Source organism: Lagopus muta, chromosome 17 (assembly GCF_023343835.1).
Source record: "Lagopus muta isolate bLagMut1 chromosome 17, bLagMut1 primary, whole genome shotgun sequence".
NCBI classification, from domain to species: domain Eukaryota; kingdom Metazoa; phylum Chordata; class Aves; order Galliformes; family Phasianidae; genus Lagopus; species Lagopus muta.
In genome coordinates, this window is record NC_064449.1 from 9,518,749 (window position 1) to 9,534,976 (window position 16,228).

Below are 16,228 nucleotides of genomic sequence, written 5' to 3' on the forward strand. Positions count from 1 at the left end.
GACATCACTTTAAATAACATTTCATCCACTCTATGTGGAAAATGTTATGGAGAAAATCACATGATTTTTTGGACAGACAAACAATGACTTACACAGGAATTTATCATGGCACCTTGGCATTTTGTGCTGTGAACTTCAATTTTTCTTGTTGTAGAGCCTTATCTTTCTTCTTCTCTCAGACTGCTCACATATTTGGAAGCTTAATTCAAACTATTGACAGTGTGATGGTGCATATGACATGCAATCTGGAAGAAAACTCGATGTCTCTAACTGTTGAGGGTACATCATCCATAGCAGGTAGGATTTAACAGAGCTGTTCTCTCTGTTTGGCCTGTCAGGGTGTCCTGAATGCTTCTGTGCATGCAGCCCCTCTACTCTGCTAACACTTAAGAGGAAATCAGAACAAATTATTCTCTCTTTTGAATGCCATTTCAGCTGCAGAAAGTTCAGAAGTAATCATCTCTAACTGCACTTGAAGTTCTTGAGTTTATCTGGGGAATGATTTCACATACGAACCCAGTAAAACTATACGAAAGACTTAGCACAGCACAGACTATACTAGTAGGCAATTAAAGTACTGCCCACAGCTTTTATTCAGTGCTTGCAACTTGCAACTGTACAGATACTAGAAAACTTCAATTTGGGGAGAGGAGTCTAGTTTAAACCTTTCAGGAGAATGTTTTCTTTTACCACTGTTTTGCATCCTCAACCTAATTTCATCTGCTACAGGTAGCAAAAGTAATTGATCTGTTCCAGCATTTTTATTCTACTTCATTGAGACTCACTTGAGCAGTCACTAGTACCATCAATCACTGCACACACACTCCCTAAGCTGTCTTGGACACTGGAATTCTCAATGAAAGTGTTCTGAAATTACACTTTCAAATGTCAGTGGAAAGGGAAGATAGAAGATGGTGCTATCAATCTGCTTTTCAAGCATGGGTGAAGTGATCCACCATATACTAGCACCCTGCGTACTGCCTTTCCTCTCATAAAGAATTTGGGTAGAAAAGGCAATTTTCTTTGCAAGGAATTTATTCTACTTTCTGCAAACATATGGAATTTTAGAGTCAAGATTTGCAATAGCTGTTAGAAAAGCAAAGCTACATACTCATGAAGTTTGTAATAAAGGCAATTGATTCTCTCATTATTTTTGTTTGGATTCTCACACAGACTACACTTTGGCCAAAATGCATTCCAAGACTCTGAATTTGTCCCATTACCGCTTTCCATCTCGAGGACAGAGTTATATTTCTATTCCCAGTGAAGCTTTTCAAGAAAGAGGTAAGAAAAAATTAAAGGGAGAGCAGGAGTATGTAAATATTCAAGAATAATTCTGCTTGAAAACAGTTTTCTGTTTGCCCTACTTTTACAAATGACCAATTGATCATACCAGTTCTAAATCAACAACAGCTCTTCTGTCACATTAATGAATGACCAACGTGGTAGAATTCTTCATCTTACTTGAATAATATTCCTATTACTTGAATTCAACTTGAATAACACAGCTAGACTGCAGAGAAGACAGCTATTAATGATGATGTCTTTTTATGTGAGAAAAGCCTTCATTTCTTAAATTATTTTTATTCATCCAAACTAGTTATTTTTAAGAAATTTCCAGTTACCAGATCCCTCATTACTTGTATTTCCATGCAAAATCTGTTTTAACATTTTTAATGAAATTTATCTATAAAATGACAGAGCTAAGCAACAGCATATCCAGAAACAGAATAAAGATGTGAGCAACAGTCAAGGCAATGGGGCAGAACTAAGAAATTCATGCCTGTGTAAAATTTTAGCTTATCTCAAAAAGTGAGAAGATGGCAAAAATCCGAAATTTCAGTCAAAATTAAAAAATAAAAATGTTTTAACCTGATTCTGTGATGTAATCAAGAACTGAAGAAATCTGCTTACAAAAGTATCTACCTGGATCCTTAAGTCTTTGAAAATGCAGCCTATGTACCCTAACCCACAATCCACAGAACTGACACACACACAGACTTTTCCTTGGTCGTGTCTGTTGAAAAAAGCCTGGTTCCTTATTCACACAATGCAAAGTCAGCTGCAGATACTCTGCAGGGGTGTTTTGCAGCCAAAACTCACTTCTGAACAAGTTCAGCCTTATGCTGAACGACACAATCCAAAGAATTAACCTAAACATTTATTGCTCCGCCTCAAGCATTTCACGTTATAAATCCTTGGAACCCAGCAAAAGGGATAATAAAGGGCACTTATAAAATACACATCTCTCTCTCCTCTCAGATGCTGAAGAACCCATAAATACTTGGAATGCAGACAGTGAACAGGCAGTTGAAGCAGAAACCAGTTGCCCGTGCTCAAGTTTTGTAAACTGCTAATGTTAATGTACATAGAGGTTAAACAGCCTTGAAGTTACTGTAGCTACCATTGAGATGTTGACTACATAAGCCATGCAGCCATTCTGGTGACATGTAGGAGTTTTACAAGGACAAACAAGTACTTAACAACTTACTCATTTTGGAAGTACAGCTGCATAGGGCAAGCCTGCTTCTATTTCAATACCTAACTTCTACTTCTTCACTTATTTTAAAAAATACTGAGAATTCAATAATGAGAATTGTTACAGAAGCCAAAGATCGTAATAAAGTTGTAATTCTAGGAGAGAAAAGTCTCTTGCTTACGTCTGTTGCCTCTTTCCTTTTCACAGCTTGGATTACCATTGTCGGCATGTTTTACCATAACATGCACTACTTCTTTCATAGTATCAACCCTATGGATACCAAGTAAGTACCTAAGTCCTCTCACACTGTAACAGCTTGTTTATTACCTTTACAGCAGTCGTGTCTTTATCGACTGTAAATAAATTATGAGCCTTGATCCTGATTCTGCAATATTGACGACATGTAGTCATTAACTAGGGTCAGATTAAATCTTAAGTTAGATGCTTTATTTTATGCCATAATAAAATAGATTCCCATGGCAACGTTTGTCTTTCCTTGTCTTCCCTTTCTGTTCATCAGATCTCCTATTAGAATTTCATAACTTTAATCTGTCTTATAAAAGGCAAATTACATCTTTTCTCCTGACACATATAAAGATAAAGTTTGCACTTAAATGAAACAAGTAAGAAAACAACATCCCTCCATAGATAAAATCTGAATCCTGGAAACCTGTAAGATAATTTTACAACAGGAGACCAGGCAATGCTTAAAAGACCTTCTGTTTTATATGCTGCACCAATGAAATCGTTAGCAGATAAGATAAAGTAAATGGAGACCCATATACTTCTCAGTCTGAGAGATCCCCACAGAATTTTGCAAGGCCATTCATGTAAATCATTGCACTTTTCTTTTAAGATAGTATGACTGTATGTTTTCAATTGATCTACACTAACATACCTAGATTAGGTCACACTTCCTGTCTTTTCCATACTGTGGCTTTCATCATATTATGTACGACAACAGAAGGAAGGAAGAAGCATCTCAGCTGTCATTCATTTTAGGGATTACTTTCCTTTCTTTACATACAGCTACATGGAAGGTCATGATCGCGGGAAATCATTTGTGCTATCCTGGGTAAAGGTTCCTGGTTTATGACCAGATTGATCACACTGAGATAATGACATGACTACTACTAAATAGCATTTTAAAATCATGTAGTAAATTGCATTGTTGCTTTCCCTGCTCTCTTAAAAAAAGGGCACTTAGCAGGTGGCTGTGAAGGATCTGCGTCATTAGTGTGCAATAATTCTTACTGACATGAAGAAATAGGGGCTGCTCATTCTAGTTACTGGGATAAGAATTAATGTCTTATAGTGATTTTTCTTCCTGATCAGGACTAAGAATTGATGCTTGGGGTTGTGCTAAATGAGATTTGTTTTATTTGATCTTGCTGAGGAACTGAATGAAGTTACTTTAATATCTGACATTTTTCTTCTTTCCACAAAGAAAAACAAGAAAACATTGCAAAAAGTTGGCAGATATAAGATAGTTTTTAATGTGTCTTTCAAATATGGCTCTTTCTAGTAGTATGCCTTGTTTGGATGCCCAAGCTGATGGTTAATTCACCTTGGCTCTAATTTTTCGTTGTAATTAATGTTCATTCATATGCCGAAGAGTTGAATGACAGAAAATGTTTTACAGCTGCACACTCTTTTTTACTGATAGTGTAAAAAATTTTGCACTGCAGCTGAATAGATTTTAGTTATTCCTAACTGCACAGAAATGTGAAAGTTGTAAGTTATAGGCCTGAAGGCAGAAATTAATGTTCTTACCATGTACTGCAGAACTATACAGCTCAGGAAAAAAAACAAGTCACCCGGGCTAATCAGATGTTTAGTCAGGCCTTCCTCTGTTGTACTCTGTCCCCAGCTGCTCTCTAACAAATGTTACTGGAAATAGTCATTGTTTTCAAAGTAAAACTATAAATTGTTTCTAAATATATGCATATGTAATCTATTCATTGCATACAATGCCAGGGTATGCTTCAGACTGGTATGCGTGTTTAATTATTCAATTATTCTCTTTGCACGAGTGTTTCTTTGCTTGGTTTATTTTTATACTCCTTACTTCACTGCAGTCTCCCCAATGATCTCTTCCACTCTCTCAACAACCCTTTGGTTGAGGCAGTTTGTTGGGAAAGTGGGTGCTTGGATAATTCACTACTGTGACATTATTCCAAGAGGTGCTTCAGACAGGAGCAACATTTCCCAGGCCAAGTTGAAAGAGGTCAATACTAGCATGAACTAAAAAGGCTTTCTTTTCCTACTTATCTAATATATTTCTTTCTTCTTAAGGATTGCTGAAGCTGCTGCTTACAAAGGCTATATGATCTCAGCAGCCAGTTATCTCATCTCTATCAAAGTAGATCCTCCTCCCAAGTTGTCCCACAACCTGTCAGGATCTCCTCTTATAACCATCCAGCTCACCCACGTACTGGTAAGTAAAATGGAAACTCTCAGTTTAGGCTATCCTGAGGGCTGTTCAAAGCTTCAGTGTCTGTGATGATTTCTTGGTTTCTTGTAACTTCTCTGGGCAATTTAAGTAGCAATTCGGCTGGCATTTGTGACTACAATATTATATTTTTCCAGCCATTACACATAAATGACTTCTGTTTTCATCACAGCAAAAGGCTGCATGCACTGAAAAAGACTATGAAGTGAGAAGTATAGTTTTAGGAGTTTCTACATACTTTGTTCTATGGTTATGCTTGTGCAATTTGCAACAGAGTGAATGACTGCTTTCACACTGGAGCTGTCAGAAAATGTTTTATTCATGGTTTCTGCTTTTGATTTTTCTCTACACTAATATAAGGTTCTCATGAATGAACCAAGAGATACAACCCTTCTGAATATGATGAGCAGAGCACCTCTTGATTGGGAAGGGAGCAGATTCAACTCTGATCTAGCACCTGTCCTTTCTACAGAAGAGAACTCTTATTCTGAATTTGACAAACATCAAGACAAACTGTATTCAAACTGATTGATTTCAGTAGGCCATGCAAAATTCACTCAATTAATGTATTCTAATAAGAAACTAGAGGAATAGCTGGTCTTGCTCAGTCTTAGAGAAAAAGACTTTTTTGTCTCATCAGTGGAAGTGGAGAACAGTAGTTTGAATTCTGAGGTGGTGGCACCTCATGTTATTTCTGTTAGGCCTTGTGCAAATTTGGAGGAGATGGGGAAAAAGAACTGAGGAAAAAACTTTAGACATAGAAATGAAAAGTGTTGTTAGCTGATGATTTCCAAGCTGAGGACTCTCCAGAATGTGCCTGGTGGTCTCAAAGAGGTGGAACTGGTCAGTGGGACTCTGGTTGTATTATGTGAAGATCATTTATGAAGTGCACTTAGATTTGTTTATCCAGATACCTCCTCAGGCTTTTAGTGCTGTGATTTACCAGCAGATCATCAAATATTACTGTTTTTTCTTTATGCCTGTTCTCTGTGAAGATTACTGGGATCCTTGAATGCAGATAGAAATGTCACATTTCTCATCACAGCACACTGCACAGTAGTATTTTTAAACCATCTATTTTTACTTCAAAAAAAAAAAAAAAGAAAACAAAACAAAAAAGAAAAGCATCCCAATTGTCTCCATAGGTTTTTTGTTTGCTTGTTTTTGCCTTAGGTTCCAAAGATAATTCCTTATTATAGGTTAAGAGCAAACAGATGAGCACATGATCATTTGGTTTGGGTGGGGTTTGATTTAGACTACATTTGAACACTAAGTATAGCACAAGCTGGGAGGCTGGGAGAGAGTAATGTCATCAATCTAGCATAAGACCTGCTACTTTGTGCTCCAAAATCCTGCAAAATAACAGCAACAGGTTAAGAGCTTTGGCCTCGGACCAAAAAACTTACAGTCTGCAATATAAGCTGCAATTGCTCTTACATCTTCTTAATCTGTAACAGCAGATTTAATTTAAAAAGATAACTGTTATTAATACCCTATTCAGCATTAGAAATAATATGCTGCTGGCTTTTATGTCTAATTAAGTGGTACCACCCAATTACTTGTCAAAAATTTAAGAGGTACAGGGAAGTTCTGCTCTACAAGCAGTATACACATTGGATTTGCTAGGAATCCTGCTTGCCTAAAACACTTATGGCTTTGTGAGTATAATTTATGTCTTGCTTTTAATTATCAGGTATGCTTAAAATCCAGAAATGGATGAATGGATTGATGTAAGATGACAGTGGGCCTGTTCTCTTGCACTGCTGTAGATTTTAAATGTCTCCAGTGAAGTACATGGAATACTTCTAAACAGTTTAAATTCAGGCAACTTGTGAATTTACATACTTAAATTTTCTTAAGTAATTTACGTAAGTAAATTTAATTGAACTTATTCAAGTAGACTGTGAAATGACAGGATGTCTCTGAAGCTTTTTATACTATAGCAGCACAAGTCCCTCCTATCATGCTTCCACTCTGGTCTCACCCATTTCCATATGCTTGTTGATGAAGTAAAAGTAGAATTTAAATTCAAAAGGAATGCTGGCTGCAATTTCACTGTGTTAAAATATGTACATTCTTTTAAAAACAGTCATTTATAGAAATTTATGACCAAATATAGCTGTTAAACCAAGAACAAGAAATCCAGCTTAAAAACGTGTTTCGAGCACTAAAATATATCTTACTTTTCAAATAGTAATGGTTGTAACACTTAATAAGGATACCAATAACATCCTTCAGCTGTGTTAGTTTCACTTAGTATTCTCTCTTTAACAGAGAGGAAAGCAGAATAATAACACAAAGGAGAAAATAACAAATCCAAACAAATAGCTTTCCCTATGAAAATTTAAGCTTGACGCTAACTTCCTTCAATTGAACTGATTCAGATATTGCCACCCCGGTGGAGCCCATGGGACTGCAAATGTGAGAAATGAAAAGAGAATGTTTTGTTTTCTTGCAATGATTGTAGCGGTGCTTGGCACAGCTCAGTAAGACTTCTTTTTCCTGTGAGTGTAGGAAGAAGGCCCATCAATGAGCAACAGAAAGCAAAAGGCAGTGAAATGAAACATGTCTGCTCTAGGAAATAGTTTTAAGAAGATGTCCGTGAGCTGAGTATTGACGTTTGATTCAAGATTTCAGAGAGCATTTATAATTCCACAGACCAATTTGCTTGTTAAATCTTCCAGTAGGCCAGAATTCTCCAGGTCTCTCTGAAATTGCCTGCATCCTACATGTAGCTTTTAGAAGTTGGTGGCTTATACTGAGATCATTAAATCTCTCTGGTTTTGAAACATGAAGTAAACTGATATTAGTAGCCATTTAGATAAGGATGTAGTGAATATATACGTGACATGTTAATTCCTCTTTTCGTAGACAGCATCAGTGGGGTGGTGATCACTAAGTATGAAGAACTAGTGGGTGGCCAGCCTGGGAGGCAGGCTGGAGGCTCAGTGTAGTGCCCAGCTAAGCCAGAGCTGTGGGGAGGAAAGGATAAGTTGCCTTATGGTTAACAAATATGCTGTTACTGCCGTGCATACAAAGTCCTGCTCCTTGGTGCCCTTCTTCAATGAAACCTTTTGGGGTTTTCCTGTAAATCCTATCTCATATTCTGTTACGAGACTTCCTTAACTCTCCAGAGCCAGGAACCACACGACAATGTCAGTGTTATTACTGTAAGTGTTGCCTGCGTGCCTGGGAAGTGTTCTCTTGGGACGCTCCTTTGCAGATGGAAAAGCACAGGGAAAAGTTCAACCTCTTCTCCTGACTGTTCCCATCATGAAGTCAGGCTGAAAGTCCTCTTGCCGATCACCGAGACTGAGAAAAGGTTAAGGAGTATTTTCATTGAGCTCTTAATGAGGTGATGAGATTGAGCTGCCTCTAAATGTACCCAGACAGGATCCTTCTCCCTGTTGCCTTTTGTCTGGCCAGCAGCATGCAATGTCCCAGCGTTTGTTTAACATTACTGATAGGAAAATAAAATGAGAGAAGAACAAGTTCCAATCTGTACACAAATATTAGTGCTACCATGAGAGAGACAAATCAATGTGGAGTCAATTTATTTTTATGGCAAGTTAAGTGTTGACTAATTTATGTATTGATTGTGGAAAAACAATGGTTTTTGCTCACATCTGAAGAATAAAGGCATAATTTTTGACTGGGTAGATTTTGCTAGAAAAATTTGAATACAATATAACTAAAACTGTGGCTCATACAGGGTATTTCACAATTAAACATAAAGGAAAAAACAATAAAAGCTTTTAATTTAAAAATCAATACACAGTTCAGTACTTTCTTACATAAGTTAAATCTTTGCTACAATGAGTACAGAAAATCAATTGAATTCAAATGAGAAATGAACATCGTTACAGCTAATTTTCTTGTTCCAAGGCAACCTTAAAATAGCAATAGTCATTATGGTGATATACGACATCTCTAAACAATACAGCAATACTTCTGTATTGTTAATGTTATTAACAGAAACATCCTAGGACTCATTTTCTCATAAGAATCCATTCTGAAATGCACAACGGCGCAGTAATAAAAAACGCATCTTTTCATTAAGCACATTTACAATTGCCTGCTGTAATAATGAGGATTGCGTTGCAGTGAGTTATAACCCACAGAAAGTTTATTTTCTGTGTTAAAGCTGACTTTAGTGTTTGGAGATGCAGCACTCTGCAGGTGTTATCACTCATTTGTCATGAGTTGCCCTCAATACTTGTGAATGAGTCCTTACCCTTTGAGGGGGATACTGTGACAAGTGAGGGCACCACGAAGTAGTGGAATGCTTTTGGAAGTGTACAAGTAAAGTTTGCTTTCCCTAACTGCTGTAAATTACTCATAAGCCAGTTTTCCATCTTATTTCTTGTGTGTATCTGAGAGAGAGGATTGCCACAGCACCGCCTGTTGCACAGGACAAACGCAAGATGTTAAACGTGCTTAGGTGTGCATTTGGGGGGAAACAATAAATATATGAACAGTTCTGGAAGTGCAAAACTGCCAGAACATACATAAAGGAAATGAGAAGCTGAAAGTTTGTGGGGAAAATAACCTGTTTGGAAATTATACATGGCCTTAGGCTCTGCTTTCATTTCCTCAGCACGAGGATGAAAAGGAGCACATGGCTCAGGGGAAGAGAAAGGTTCAAGTTTTGTGAGGTGCAAGTCCGATTCAAGAGCAGACTGGAAGCAGTCCTGCTCTCCCAAATCGAGCTGACCCTGCCTCAGCACGGTGCTCAGACGAGGTGATCCCTAGATGTCTCTCAGCCTAAACGATTTCCTAGTTCTGTAATTTCATATTCCCTCTGTCTTCGCTGTGGCAAAACACCAGCAAATCTCAGCAGACAGAAAAGAACATTTCTGTCTGATTCTACCTGGATCCAGGATCTGAGCACAGGCTGTTCTGTCAGTTGTTGTCTTGGTTACTGGCTGAGTTGTTGAAGTGGTAACTGCTCTATCATTTTTTACGGTCAGAGTTTAGATAAGTAGATGGAATTTCCAAATTCTTTACGCTGTGCCAAATTATTGCTACACCAGCAATAGCATCTTTGAAAAATGCCTATTTCCAGGTGACCTTTGGGCTTAATGGAGCGCAATTCATTGAGGCAGCAATGAATTAGCATTAGGTCCTCCTCAGTTCTGACTCCAGATGTTTAGCTCCCCTCCATCCATCTGAGGCAGCAGTATCCCTAAGCCCATGTGCTGCTAAGTGACACCACCAATCGAATACAATCCCTCTATTTTCCACGCAATACAAATAGAAAGTTTGGCTTAGAAAGCAGTGTTAATTTTAGTTTAGGAATGTCAGAGGAGTCATACTTGAAAGAAATCTGTGGATGGCAGTTTTCTGGTTTTGCTTTTTTCTCCTCCCATCACCACTTGTTACATTAGAAATTCTAACTCCACTCCCCGTGCTTCTCAACAGAGAAGTAGATAATGATGTTAACAGCTAGTAATAGGAACTTGGAGTTGTTTTTTTTTTTCAGCAGGCAACGTGTGGCTGTTAAGGAGGGATTTTCCCTTTTTAAAAAATAAAAAATAGAGCCTTTCCCAACTTAAGAAGCTAACACAAGCTGGATCAGCAACAAGATTCCTATCAGAATGGGCCAGCCAAGAGGATCTGCATTTCAGTGACTCATGCTGAAGCTAGCTGTGCATACCTTCCTCCTCTGCAGTGACTCACAATAAATTTCAGTAATCTTGATCTGTTCAAGCTATCATTTAATAACTAACATACGCTTGCAAGGAAAAAGTGCACGTTAGACCAAGGCAAGGCTTATATCATAATATTTTCAGCATGACAACCAGAGCATCACAGTTTAGGTGAGACAGCAAAAACTTGCAGTGTGTTTTACAGGGATTAATCATGTTATCTGGATCAAGCACACTGCTGAGTGCTGTGCTGAAGTTGTGTTTTACAGGGTGCTGATAAATGAGAGAGTGAAGAGAAAGCAATAAACAGAAAAATCCCATGAACAAATAAAATGAAATAGAAATCCAATCATTTGTAGTAAGTAAATCTTGGAGTAATTTTAAAGTCTAATTCAGAATATTAACCTTTTTAAAAAATAAAATTTAAACTAAAACAAAAAAGGGGAGGCACAATGCCATCATCATAGAATTAGACTACTGCTTTTATTTGCATGTTGCACTGTTGGAAGAATTTACTGAGCTGGGATGACAAGATGTAAGTTGGCAGATAATATACGGATTTGGGATGGAAATAATCCCTAGATGCATAGTTGTTTATTATCTAGATATAAATATTTAGTCGCTAACTTTTAGTTCAGTGTAAGTCACTGTGTCCAATATTTGCATTCATGCTCAATGCAGAGCCGTGAAATATTTGATCCTGTAGAGTATGACTCAGTCTGTTTGCTCTGCGCAAGAATGAAATAACATGGTACTTCCAAAAGCTTGGAGATGTTACTGTGAGCTACCTGCAGACCTCCGCTCTGTACAAACAGCAGGAAGGATGGAGGTTGCAGAAATACACAGTGCTTTTTCTCCATGAATTGGAGAAATTGTTGTGACATGCAGTATCAGTCGGTGTGAAAAGCATCTGTAAGATCTGACATTTCTGCAGGGCAGCTGTGCATGACGGACACTTTCCTTCACTTTTCTGTGGCTATAAATTGGTGGACGTGTGAGCTAAATCCTCAAGGAGATTTCTAATTAATAAGGTAACAAATGAAACAATATCTTATAGCACTTAAGAAATGGATTCGTTCATGGTACAGTATGTGAATTATGCTGCTTTTTGGCAACAGTTTTTATGATGGACTTTATATTAGTCTAAGGATGTTTTAAATAATTTCAATAGTTACAACTTTAGAAGAACTGCTGCCTGTATTTTTCATTCCTTGTTTCTTTGTGCAGTAACAATTTATATCAAATAGTTATTGTTTGAATGGCCAGCAAATATAGAAATAAAAAAAATAGAGAAAGCATCAGACACACCAGGGAATTTGGTTTTCCTGAGCAATGTTTTCAGCAGCACTGACGAAATCTTTCTGGTTTTCACTCGTTATTAGGGATGGCAATTTTACCCTCAACAAGTTGCGAAATTTCAGATTTGGAAGGAATCCCCTTTTTTCATTTCCCTCAAACCTAGAAATAATTTGTGGATGGTAGATAAATGGTAATAGTTGAGTTGTGATTCATACAGAGCTTTTCCCCTAGACGTATGTCAATATTAAATTAATGAAATTCATCAGAACTGTTGTTATATTGTGATGATCTATTCTCTAGTCTGACAGTCTTGTTTTTTCTTGCTCAAGCTGGAGAGAAAACTTGATTATAAAACCTGACTAAACATTTAGTGGGGCCACAGTCTTGTGTAGATTCAAGCAGCAGGAGCTCACAGAAGTTAATACAAGGATATCAGTTAGTACACAGTCAGGAATGTCTATAGGGAAGACCTCAGGCATGGTCACAGTGGCTCTCAAGGCATTATTGTAAAGCCACTGCACTTCCAAAACTGACTAAAATACATAAAAATGTGACTACTGTGAATCCATTTAATGCCACCAGTAAGTTTGCAACGGTTGTGGCAGACTGGCACAAATGAGCTTTGACACTTAAAATTAAACCTTGAGCTGAAATTTGATGACTGGCAGAGGAGGTGAAAAAGTTCCCTTTCTTGGTCCTGTCTGTGCAGCACTGAGTCCTCCTAAACTGTCGCTAAGGAGATGTGACAGCTTCACACATTCCTCATTAGCAAAGCAGTTGGGCTCTATGTAAATCCCTTCAAGGAAATATTTCTACTGAAATATTTCTTTTGAAATATTTGCCTTGAAAATCCGCCAAGAATTAAACTGTTAGAAGGGGTAAAAGAGGTGTGGGCGAAGGAAGAAAGTCACCCAGGGAATAAGTTAATGTAGCAAAAGAAAGCATGGCACAAACACCACTTCTGTTTCAGAGAGGCATTACTTTGCTCTTGGGAAAAGTCGGCAGTGTGATACAAACAGGCAAAAATTCAGCATTCTCTGCAGGACTGAGTCCTCTTGCAAAAAGGCCGAGTGCTGTCAACTCCTGTTCTCTTCAGAGCTCAGCATCTCATAAGGTTAGGTTAACTCTTGATCTTTCAGGTCAAAGCTTTTGCTAAGTGAGGTTCAGTTAGATGCTCAAGGCCCATTTATTGTGGAATTTGCAGCCAAACTGGCAGGAGCATTGAAGATGCTTACTGATACAGGCCGCATTCATACAGAGAAGCAAGGAGGTGCTTCTCTGTGCAGCCACCCACCTTGCACGTGCACGTGTCCGCTTGGAGTCATCACACAAGTGTGTCAGCCACAGCATCAAGCAAAGGCTCGTGCTGGACAATGAAATTCCCACCCTTAAATCCTAACTAGAGGTATGTCACGTGTCTAGCAGGGAATTTTCTGCTTTCTTTTCTGTAGCAGATTTTTCTTTGTTAGCATTAAAACATACAGGAATGAAGAGTAGCATGGAAATGGGCAGCTGGCAAAGGTGAAATGTGAAGCTGCATGCAAACCATTTGCTGCAGAAGTCCCACACGATCCTTTGTAGGCAGCATGGAAGGTACCAACTCCTTGTAAATGTGATATTAAGTCTCTGACTACTTATTGTAAGGAATGTGAGACCCCGCTCCTCTAATATCCTTGGATTAAGTGATGCCACATCATGTATTTCTCAGCTAACCACGCAAACATCAAACATATCCTGCAAACTCCAAAGCTGAGGGAAGAATGGAAACAGTTTCAGTAAGTTTTATAAAATGAATTAGAGGGGATCAGTGCTTTATTCTTGTGGTAAAGTCTGTACTCCAGAGAATAAAAGAGCAACTTCAGTATACAGTATATTTCTTTACTGTATATGCCTATTCTCTTTCCTGCACAGTCTGCAGACTGTTGATTAGATTTTTACTTCCTTCAAATTCACTTTAATGTTTTGTGTATTTCAGAACTTGATTTACATATTTTAAGTCATTCTTTCACTTTCTCTTGGGGAAAGTTGGAGCTCAGTAAACATAGTAATAATAATAAAGTGGCTATAAATATTCTTCCACCTAAGCAAAAAAAAAAAATCACTTAATGTTTATTCCCTGTAACTATCAACGAGCCAGAAGAAAATACATGTACAGGCAAGAATATTTAGCAGAACAGCAAGTTTTAAGTGGTTTCTAAAGACTTTTCCTGGAAGGCAGACTTCAAAAAGCCAAATGTTTAACTGTGACTTTTGACTTAAAATTATGCTCCTTCTGCAGAGAAATTATAATCCATGACTTCAGGGATTGTCACAGCTAATGGTGTCTTGAATTTTGCATGTTGCTGAAGTGCTCAGAATAGATATATATTCTGAATGTCTCTACAGTCAAAGAGCAAAAAACTCAGCCAAATTCTGAATATAAAAAGAAAAGAGTTACTTGCTACTTTGGAAGTCCATAAAATATCCTGAATTCGTTCTTATTCCATGCTGTCATCGTGCCATCTTAGTCCTGGAGACTCCTTATTGTCTCTGAGAAGATCTAACAAGATTTTGTCCTTTGATGTGGAAAAGGTTTTATTTATATAATAGTCTTAACCAATGCATAAATACGTTTTTAAAGCAGAGATAAAAACAGCAGCACCCACATTTACCTAAACTTGATGGGACGTTTTCAAGTTACAGAGTAAGCAGAAATACTGAATCTTGCTTTTCTTGCTAGGTGTGGTGCTTTATCTTTACTTGCACGATTCCTGCTTGTTTGAAGGTGAGATAGGGAGATCTGTTTGTTTTAATGATTACAATTTGGAGTACATGATGATAAGAAGTTGCCACATTTTGGGTTTTCTGTAGTGCACCATATTTAAGATAGTGAACGCATATAGAAAGATAGAGAAAAAAATCAGAAGAAAAAGGTACTTAAGCCTATAAAAATCCTTTATTTTCCCCATACTTTTTAGCATGTCTGCACCAAATCGTAAGTTTTGATTGCACCACAAATGTGAGTTTTTAGCCCAGAGCTACAGAACCCTGAAATACAAAATGTGTCTTAAAGCCACTGATGGATTACTGACAGGGCTGGAGATTCCAAGCTAATGGAAAATGACGACACTCCCTGCATTCTGATTGATTGTTTTACTTCAAGCTGCAGTTTGTCTGACAAAATTCTTTGTGCCATCGCTTCATGGTACTGATTTTCTAAACAGGAGATAAAGATGCATCAAGTCCCTGTAGTTTGTATAAGTCACAGGACCCTCAGTCCTGTGCTGCTTTAGTTATACAACTCTCAGTGCATAGGATTGGATATTGCTTATTTTTTCTCAAAGTAAAGGACCAGTAGGGGACCCGATTGAGCCAATACTCTCCTTTTCACGGGGCATAAATTGCATTTGTGTTACCTGTGTACTGTATATGTCTGCCTGCACCTCTTGGCTTCCTGCAAAGGTGAAAAAAGCTGCCCCATGCAAAATGCCCTCCCCCCACATTGCTACCACTGGTACAGAACAGCTTCAGTGGGACAGCTCTAGCATGATTGGCACAGGAATATGAGGGACACTACAGATATCAGTATTTCCCATTTAGTACAATATATATGCCCTCTCTGTCATGGAACATCTGCTGATTTAAGAAAGTATAGGCATAAAAAATACATAACTTCAGAGCTTTTGGAGAAAAAAGATTGTGCAGTTGGAATACAAGACCTGATGAGAATCTAAGTGTCTTGTATTTTAAGATCTAAGTGCACTTACTTATATTTGTGTATATTCAGTTTAATTTACCCCAGTAAAGCAAAGTAATTACTGCAAGTTTGGTAGTTTTTGATGAAAAGCTATGTTAATTTTTTAACTTTCATTTATTGGCAGCAAGACAAATGTGACCTCAACACTGAATGCTGCCACAGTTGTACTACAATTAGTATGTGATGTAAGAGCTCTCTGCTCCACACCTCTCTGCCTTCTGGTTTATATCCATCACTCCTGAGGAGGAATACGCTGCCTGACACTGAGGATGAAGGCCACAAAGGGAGGTAGTTGCCCAAGCAGATTTCAGAGCAGAGGAATGGTTCTGGATGCTATCCCAGCTGGCCTCTGTGCAGATCGGTAATTTATACCCCGGTAATAATATGTTGTAGTGCCAGTAACTTTTTATAACACTCATAAAATTCCTTATTCTTGTGGGGATGCATTCCTCCAGAGTGGGCAGTAAAATGATCACTTTCAGATGTCAGTGTGGATTTTTACATTGAAATCTTGCCAACCATATATTAAGGTGACCAGATTTTCTAGGTGCCAAGTCAAGGAGAAGTAATTTGGGGAGATAAAAAGAGGAGGAATGCAGATCACACCTGGGATA

At 37.9% G+C, this 16,228-nt stretch overlaps 1 protein-coding gene across 6 annotated transcripts in view; it reads left to right on the plus strand.

The window, feature by feature from the left end:
* Positions 1-16,228, plus strand: part of ADGRD1 (adhesion G protein-coupled receptor D1) — a 127,909-nt gene that overhangs the window by 24,010 nt on the left and 87,671 nt on the right. For all 6 annotated transcript variants that reach the window (XM_048964626.1, XM_048964629.1, XM_048964630.1 and 3 more), the window contains 4 exons: positions 180-297; positions 1,174-1,284; positions 2,687-2,762; positions 4,775-4,916. In XM_048964626.1, the coding sequence (XP_048820583.1) occupies positions 180-297; positions 1,174-1,284; positions 2,687-2,762; positions 4,775-4,916 (447 nt within the window). The remainder of the gene's footprint in view (positions 1-179; positions 298-1,173; positions 1,285-2,686; positions 2,763-4,774; positions 4,917-16,228) is intronic.